We start from the raw sequence: 9,142 nt of genomic DNA on the forward strand, positions 1-9,142 counted from the left end.
GTACAAAATGACTGTTAGGTAGACACCCACACAGGGGTACAAAATGATTGTTAGGTAGCTTTTTTTTTTTACATCTTTTTTTTCATGCCAGGGATTCTCTGTGTGGTCCTAGCTGTCTTGGAACTCCCATGTAGACCAACGTGGCCTTGAACTCACAGAGATCTGCCAGCCTCTGCCTCCCAAGTGCTAGGATAAAAGGCATGCACCACCACCCAGTTTGAGGTGTTTTTTTGAAAGTCAATTTTTTTTCTTTATTAATACTTCCTTTGATGGTGCTGGGTGCACCAGGGCCTCATACACTCAACATTTAACTGGAACTTACTCAAACCCTTCCTGGCTGGCACACAGAGGGCAGCAAGGCCCTGTAAGGTCCCCAGTCACTGCCTGGGGTGTGGCACTGACCTATGGTACGGTGTGACACTGGCAGGCTTGTGCCAGAGGTGATGTGATTTGAATAAGAATGGCCCCACAGGGCTGGAGAGATGGCTCAGAGGTTAAGAGCATTGCCTGCTCTTCCAAAGGTCCTGAGTTCAATTCCCAGCAACCACATGGTGGCTCACAACCATCTGTAATGAAATCTGGCGCCCTCTTCTGGCCTGCAGGCAGACACACAGACAGAATATTGTATACATAATAAATAAATATTAAAAAAAAAAAAAAGAATGGCCCCACAGGTCCATGTATTTGAGTGCTCAGTCAACAGGGCTTGGAACTGTTTGGGAAGGGTGAGGAGGTGTGGCCTTGGCGGAGGAGGTGTGGCACTGGAGGCGGATGCTGCCCTGTGATGATCCTAGACTAACCTCTGGAACTGCGAACTGGCCTCTAGTTGGATGCCAGCTTTTATGAGTAGTCATGGTGACTACTCACAGGCCAGAGCAATGACTAGGTGGGTGGATCTTCAGGGGGCTCCTGTGCACTGCTCACCTGGGGGCTGTGTTTCTCCCACAGCGCAGGGATGAGCCTTTGGACTGTCTGGTATTCTACAGGGATTTCATACACGTGCAGGTCCACGCTGTCCCCAAGGCCCAGTTTCTCCAGTTCCTGGGAGAGAAGACACCATGTGAGGATGGGGAGGCCGCAGGGGACACCCATCTTCAGACACCAGGCAGTTCAGCTGGCTGCGCTGTGTGCTGTCACCCAGCACTCGGGACTGGACGCAGGATCAGGCATTTGAGGTCGTCCTCTGACTACCTGGCAACCCACTGGGTACCCAGAGCAGCAGCTGGGGCAGCAGCTTCTCCTCAGGACCACGGCCACCGCAGAGCTGCCTGGGAAACACCGGAAAAGATCGGGACGCACAGTACAGACCTGGGAAAGATCTGGATTAGTCTCTCTGTGTAGCTGTAACAAAACATGGGGCGAGGGCACTTCCCGACAAAGGAGGCTAATGCTGGGCGGTGGTGGGGCACACCTTTAATCCCAGCACTCTGGAGGCAGAGGCAGGAGGACCTCTGTGAGTTCGAGGCTAGCCTGGTCTTCAGAGCTAGTTCCAGGACAGGAACCAAAGCCACAGAGAAACCCTGTCTCAAAAAACAAACAACAACAAAACAAAACAGAAAGGATGTTAAAGCAGATGTCACTGTCATATTCCTGAGGATTGTCTTAATACCTGAGAGGCTAAGGCAGGAGGATTGTTGCTAGATTAAGGCCAGCCTCCTTCTCTACATGAATCTAATTCCAGGCCAGCCAGGGCTTCATAATGAGACTCTGTCTCACAAAACAAGAAATTAAAGGAAAAAGGTTTAGGGCTAAGTTCGCTGTTAAGAGTACTGGCAGCTCAGTGAGTGCCCAATAAGCGTGCAGGAGAGGTACCGGTCCATGCCAGCGCCAGGTGTGGTGCACACCTGTCAGCCCCAGACATTTGCAGGATGAAGGCAGGGGTCAGAAGGTCAAGAAGACCCTGTCTCAACAAACACCTAAACTCAATCAAAAAGCATGAAAGAAAGTTTCTTCCTTCGGGACTGTTCTGGAACAGGGGACGTGCGCCACCTGCTGGGTGAACATCAGGGAGGGGCAAAGAGCAAGCCGTTGTCTTGGCAACTGTATTTGATGGACTTTCGAACTTCACTGGTTAACAAACTAGAAAAGCAAAATAAATACCCCCCTCCCCGCCCCCGGTGAACCAAGTGGTGTTTCTGTCACCAGGCACTCAGAGGCCAAAACTGAGCCAAGAGGATTGCGGTGAGTTCCAGGAAAACCTGGGTTACAGGGAGACCCTATCTCTCTGCTCTTCCAGGGGACCCCAGGCCTAAGGCATCTGGAGGCATTTGCACCCATATACACATGCCCCCCCCCATACACAATTAAAACAAAGCTATCTGGGTGGTGGTTGTGCACGCCTTTAATCCCAGGAGGAGAAGACAGGAGAAGCCTCTGTGAGTTGTAGGCCAGCCTGGTCTACATAGTGAATCCAAGATAGTCAGGGTGACATAGAGAAAACAGACTAAGAAACTCCCTACACACACACACACACACACACACATCAATGTGTGTTTGGTGTTTGGTATGCGCTTGCCCTCGGTTCCCCACGAGTGGCTGAGAACTATGCGAGGCCAGGATGAGCAGTCTGCAGTAGAGGGGTTCCAGCAGGTGATTAACGTCCCTGTGAAGGCCATGAGCCTCCACTTTCAGTGAGGACTCTGCTGGGCAGAGGACAGTGTGTGGGGATGAGTCACCCTCGTCTGGCTCTGCCTTTGCCCGACACCCCAAATCCCACCCCGCTTCCTCCTGGCACACTGCTCAGCACGCTGGAAAGCTCCGGGCCAGAGGGTGCAGCTGTGGCTTTGTCCAGCCGAAAAGACAGCCACAAAATCGGGCACGGCTGTAGCTGCATCTGACCGGGTCCCTTGACCCCACCACAAAGGCCTTCTTTGTTTGCTCACACTATTCCTGGAGGGTCTGTCTAGACTCGTGGTGGCAGAAATCACCCCAGGGTATCACCGAGCTCTGGGGCCCACTCAGGGCCAGACTTTGCAGGAACAAGCCAAAGGCTTCCTGGACCTTGACACTGCCTATTCTCCCATGGAGAGATGTACAGCCCACCACCTCAGACCTGGGAGGGATGAAGAGAAAGCTGGCAATGAGGGTGCCCTCTGTGATCCCCACACTTGGGAAACTGAGGCAGGAGAATCACCTGCAGAGTGAGGTCTTATCTGAAACCGATTAATCGGTTTCTCACAGAAGGTGTGCTAGAGCACACCTGTCACCCATGGGGGAGCTGGGCAGCAGGGTCAGGAGTTCGAGGTCAGTCAGGGAGCACATCTGACATCCACTGGGGAGCTGGGCAGCAGGGTCAGGAGTTCGAGGTCAGCCAGGGTGCAGACCCTGTCTTAAAACTTCAAAAAGGGAGATGGTGGGCAGTATGGTCTGGAAAGGTGGCTCAACAGGTAACAGAGCTTATGGCCAAGCCTGGTAATCCGGGTTCGATCCTGAAGACCCTCCCATCTCTGCCCTCCCATGTGGGCCTTCCCACATACACAACAGACAATGCATAAAAAAATAACATTTTTTTAGGGAATAAGATGAGAAACAGTTTGGTTTTTGTATGAAACAAAAGTTTCTCCTTGGAGCGCAAAAGCTCCAAGGGAATTCCCAAAGATTGTTTAATTGATTTTCCTTCCTATTTACATGCAGATGGCGGAGTCTGGAGCCCAGGAATCCAGACACCGGCTTTGTGCCTCCTGTCTGCAGCTCACACAAAGCCAGACACACAAGTCTACAGAGACACACTGGTTCTTTTTGTCTGTGGCTCTGGGGAGCGGGTGTGCAAGCAGGGGCCCCAGCCACACTCCCATCTGCAAGGTCTTGGGGACCCTGGGGTCCTCCATCCAGCTTGCAGTGTGAAGGTGGGAAAGAAAAGGGGCAGCAGCAAGCGGCTGAGACTTCTGAGGTGGGGAGGGTGACGAGCTGGTGGCAGGGGACGTGGGAGTCTTGGGTGGGGAGAGGGACCTTAAATCACACAGCTAATGGGCTAAAATTAATCCGGGTCTGGCTGCCCTCTCTGCCAGCCAATTTATCTAAGAACCAAACGTCTGTCTTTCTCTCTCCACTCAACTGTCCCTGAGTCCGTCTGAATGTCCCATATGGAAGGAAACCCAAGTCTGTGGAGCCGCTCCTTCTACCAAACTCTGGGAAGAGATGCCTGCTGAGGGTCACTGCCCTCCTTCCCAAGGGGCTAAGCCCTCGCCCAGTGTGCCCATCTGCTCCCCAGCCTTGGCAGATTGGGCTGGGGTTAGTTTGGTTTTTTAGCCAGGGTCTGACTATGCAGCCCTGGCTGTCCGGGAACTCACTCTGCCTCTGGGATTAAAGGGGTGCCCAAACACCAGGTCAGCAGGAAGTGGGAAAGGCTTTCAGCCAGGCCTGGTTCTAGCATTCGGGAGCCCAAGGCAGAAGGATCATGAGTCTGAAGTTAGCCTGCGCGATACAGTTACAATTAGGCTAAAAAATAAAACAAGAAAACAAATGGGAAAAAAAGCGCTCAACAAACAAACTGGATTGGTTCGCATCTGGGATGTTTAAATTGTGTTTAAACACGTGGGAAGACACTCAGCTCTGGGCTAGGCTGCCCCCCAAGCCTTCCAAATTACCTGAACAGCGATCCAGCTGGCATTCACAGTGTGCTCCCCAAAAGGCCCAAACCCTGAAAACAGGAAAAGAGGTGTCACTGTCTTCCCACCCAACATACCCCCACACTATTTATCACCAACCCAGCCATGGACAGGAGCCTCCACTTGCTGAGCGCTGGGATGACAGGACTCACACCTGGTAGGACACCCAGGAAGTGGGTCTCTCCTTTAACAACTTCACTCTCCAGTCAGGATACAAACTACAGTTATATTGTCATTGTTTGTGATGGGCTGTCTTCCAGCTCTGGGAACCCAGGACCACGGCCTTCATGAGGAGTTCACAGGCTCTGTGGGATCTCTGTGGGCGGGGCTACCTGAACACCACCTCCTCCTGGTCCCTTAGCCTTTAGGCATTACCTCTGACTAAGGCAGACTCAAGGCATTGTGGCATTTGGTTTCTTTCCTGGGTTTAACAGCCCTGAGTAAAGACTGAAGCAGAGAGAGGAAGCTATTTTGCTGAGATCTCACAGCAAGAGAGTGGAAAGCGCTGGGTTCAAATCCTGCTAAGCTGGCTAGCCACTGGGTTGACAGAAAATACATTGAAAAAACAAAAAGGAAAAACCAAAATCAACACACTCAGCTCCCGACTCTCGTCACTCTGGGTACCATGGCGCACACTACAGACCTAGGAGCCGAGGCAAGAGAACTGGGAATTTCAGGATACATGAGACCTTGTTTCAAAATAAAGAGAGCCATAAAAATACCTCAGTGAGCAAAATGTTTGTCACACAAGGACCTGAGTTCAGACACAATACACAGCGCCTGTGGTGGCCCACACTAGTACCCCAGGGCTGGAAAAGTAGAGACAGGCAGATCCCAGGCTCAATGACCTAATCTAATCCCTCGCGCTGTGGTGACCCCAGCCATGGAGCCATTTGCTGTAACCTCGTAACTGTGAGTTCCCTGCTGCTGTGACTGTACTGTAAACATCTGTGTTTTCCAATGATTTTAGGCGACCCTGGAAAAAGGGTTGGTTAACCCTAAAGAAGTCACGGTCCTCCAAGAATCTGGGTTAATGTAACTCAGGTGTAAGGGTCCCACCTGCTGCCAGTGTTAAGAGATGGCCACCATACCTCAGGACAGCAGGTAGAGGCCACATCTTGGTAGCACCTCATCATGGTGGCACGCACTGTTCATCTCAGCTTTTGTGAGTCTAAACAATCACCCTGAATTTGTAGCCAGCCTGGGTCACAGAGTAAGTTCCAGGTCAGCAGAACAGAGCAACAAAATGATACTCTCTCTATAAACCAACCAGTCAAATAAACAGCCCGCCATAGTATGTTCCACGGGATCCGGGATCCGGTCAGTCACACCTGTCCAGCAGGGGAGCAGCTTCCTCCAGTTTGGAGGAATTACAGCCAGAACCTTCCTCAGTTACAAAACACCTGTAGGAGTTTTCCTAGCTTGCTTCGTGTGGCCTCTCCCGGCAGAGGTTTAACCTGAGTGCCCTCCTCCAAGGCCTGGCGGAGTAGACTCCACCAAGCGGCCCCAGGCCGAGTCTCAGGAAATAAGTATGGTTAGCTTCCGGGGATGTTGGTGACAGAAGCCAGAAGTCACTGGGCCATTCTGGGGTCAGGCTGACGCAGGCCTCCACCTACTCCGATCCGGGCTGCAGGCCCCCCAACAATGCAGGGTGCTGAACTAACAGTGTGTCACCTGGACTTTTCCTGGCCTAAACCCGCCTTTGTCCCAGAGGTCAGGGGGTGGGGACAGGCCCTAGCTCGGGAGGGGCAGGGAGGAGCTGCAGCGCGCGAGGGGACCTGTCTGCACCCCAGACCCCACGCACCCCGAACTCCGGGCCGCGGGACCTCAGACTTTTCAGGTCGCCAGGGCCGAACGGCGCTGTCGCGGGCGGCGACAACTGCAAAGCTGTGGCAACCGCGAGACCTGCCCCGCCGCCCCCGGCCCGGCCTCACCTACCGGTCACCACCACCGCCTTCCGCGGCTGCTCCATGGCCGGACACGCTTACTGGGACCGCGGCGGCGGAGACTGGAGCGGACACGGACCGAGAGCCCCGCCCGGCCGCCCGGCCCCGCCCCCGAACGCTGGGCTTGCGCGGCTACGCCCCGGCCACGCCCCCGAGCAGATGCGCGGCCCCGCGGGTCCCGCCGAGCCCTAAGCGCGCCGCTACCCCCCCCCCAGCCCTCGGGCCACGCCCTTTCCCTGGCCACGCCCCTCGGGAGCCGCACCCCGACCCAACCTCGCCCCAGAGTCTTCCAAAGCCCCGCCTTCAAGTCCTGCCTGGAACGGGGCACGCTCCTGGCCACGCCCCCGAGCGCCACCGCGTCGGGCTCCAGATCCCCAGACGCCCAAGCCTAGGCGAGGATACCTGGTCCCCACTTGGCCCCGCCCCGGGCATTGCCCCGCCCTGCCCAGCCCCGTGCTTCCCCCCAACCCCTGCCTGAACCCGCCCATTTCCTTCAGCACCCTCCCCTCCACTTGCTCTTGAGCCAGCTCCGCCCCATCCCCGCCTCCAACGTTTAAGTGGGCAATGGGAGTGCGCCCCTCTCCACCCTTCCCAGCCTCAGTTTACCTTCTTACGAAGGGAACATTTACTTCATAGGATATAGCCCCTTACGAGCTCGCGCACAGGGCCAGCTCTCTGAGGACGGGCCGATCATTTATTTATCAACTTCCATGAAGTGCGGATTGTATACCTACCTCTCAGAACGGTCTGAACGGGACCAGGGGGGCTGGGGAACCCTTTAATTCCGTTCATCACAAGTCACAAACAAGGACACTGAGGCAGGGTCAGAGCTCTCTTGGCCGAGGCTGAAGGGACAGAGGGGTCACTCCAGCATAAGGCCGAGGGAAGGGCGCAGGAGAAAGGGAAAATCCATGCAGAGCGTTTGCTCACTGTCAAGGAGACTGATTGGCCCCTGGACCTCAACTTTTCTCTATATGGCCTTGGTGACACTCCACCCCAAGGCTTTTGCTCAACCGCGCACCTCCTCCTGCCGGCCTTCTCCAAGTGTCATCCGCATTAAAGGAAGCTTCCTCCCCACCCGGACCTCCTTTGGGCTCCCTTTTTCCTGTCTGTCACCTCCCGCAGAGTTTCTGTCCCTCTATTGTCTGCCCACCCATGCTCTCCAAGTCCTATTTTGCTAGTTTGTTATTTTAAATCTTATTCGTTACTGTGGTGTGTCCATCTGCTGCTTACACGGGTAGTCTGACCACACCACCACTGAACACGCGGGACATCCGTGCCAGCCTGTGTCCTCTCCTGTGATTCCTGTAAAACCCCGGATAAAGAAAACATAGCCCCCTGGCGGTGTCCCCAGAGGCGAGGCTGGTCTTGGACAGAGCCACAGCATCCGGTGCCAAGCAGTGACCCCCGTATTCCAGGACACTGGGGAGCTGCTGGGCCCGAGCTCCGATCGAGCACCCGGTCCCTGACTGCCTGGAGTATAATTGACAACTTGCCTGCTCCTCAGTGGGTTCTGAGGAAAGAGGTTTATTATAGATAGAGACCGCCAGAGAACGGAGTAGAGAAAGAGAGAAGGAAGTAAGTAGCCTGGACAATGACCAGGGCTGTCTGTGAGAGAGGAGGGGAGACTAGCAGGGGGGGGGGGGGGGAGGGAAGAAGGGTGGGAAAGAGGGAGAGAGAGAGAACAAGGCGTGAACACAGAAAGAGCATAGCTGAAATATCAGGGTTCGAGTTTGGGGAGGCAGGAGGGCAGAAGCGCTAGGATGGGTTTGTTCTGAGGGGGCCAGCACGGGCTTTGATATGCTGATAGGCACTGGGCAAGCCACAGAGAAGGGGCTCCTTTTGGTAGAGGGGATCCAGCTAAGTTCCCAAGACTTTTATCTAACCTCTAGAAGTCCTCCTACAGTCCACGCCCAGTCCATTTCTGGACATTTGGACTGCCTTTGGGGTTTGGAGTTTCCTGTGGAGATTTCCCGGGAGTCCTGTGCAAGTCCAAGCTGGAGGTCCCATGAAACACAGCTCTTTGAGTTCTGACAGCTTCGGGGAAGCTCAGAACATCTGAGAGCTCACCCCGAGCCTGGGCCAACCCTACTCTAGGGTCAAAACCCTGGGGTGCTCCTCAGAGGGCCTCCAACCAACTGTGGAGCAAAAGTCCCCAAGGGGACAGCTCAGTGGGCACGGCGCCCCCGCAAATGTATGGGCCTAGTACCCACATAAATATACATAACCACGTATGGCTGTGCACTAGGGGTGGAGACCAGAGGGTGCCCAACCAGAGAGAGGCTCTGCCTCAAAAACTAAGGCGGGGATCAATACAGAAAGACCCTATATAGACAAAATCACCCTAGCAGGGTGCATGCAAAGAGGGCCCAAGGAGGCCCCTAGGCAGTTTGCAGTTGCTGGAGGGAAAGGCATTATCTGTAGGGCACAGTCATGGTACAGCCTCCATGCTGATCTAGGGACCCTATAGTGGGTCACAAAGAACAGATAAAAGGAGAAAAGGAAGGAGGGAGCGAAGGAGGAGAGGAGGGAGGGGAGGAGGGAGGAGGGAGGGGAGAAGAGGAGGAGGGAGGGGAGGAGAGGAGGGAG

At 54.6% G+C, this 9,142-nt stretch overlaps 1 protein-coding gene across 1 annotated transcript in view; it reads right to left on the reverse strand.

Annotated features, from left to right (window-relative positions):
- The window catches only part of Pgpep1 (pyroglutamyl-peptidase I), a 9,188-nt gene extending 2,536 nt beyond the window's left edge, over window positions 1-6,652 (reverse strand). The window contains exons 1-3 of the mRNA XM_005370580.2: window positions 6,546-6,652; window positions 4,587-4,639; window positions 925-1,041 (exon numbers count right to left, since the gene is read on the reverse strand). Of these exons, the coding sequence (XP_005370637.1) occupies window positions 925-1,041; window positions 4,587-4,639; window positions 6,546-6,579 (204 nt within the window). The 5' untranslated portion in view covers window positions 6,580-6,652. The remainder of the gene's footprint in view (window positions 1-924; window positions 1,042-4,586; window positions 4,640-6,545) is intronic.
- Window positions 6,653-9,142: the final 2,490 nt, after the last annotated feature.

The sequence above is a fragment of the Microtus ochrogaster genome, unplaced genomic scaffold, assembly GCF_000317375.1.
Source record: "Microtus ochrogaster isolate Prairie Vole_2 unplaced genomic scaffold, MicOch1.0 UNK81, whole genome shotgun sequence".
NCBI lineage: Eukaryota > Metazoa > Chordata > Mammalia > Rodentia > Cricetidae > Microtus > Microtus ochrogaster.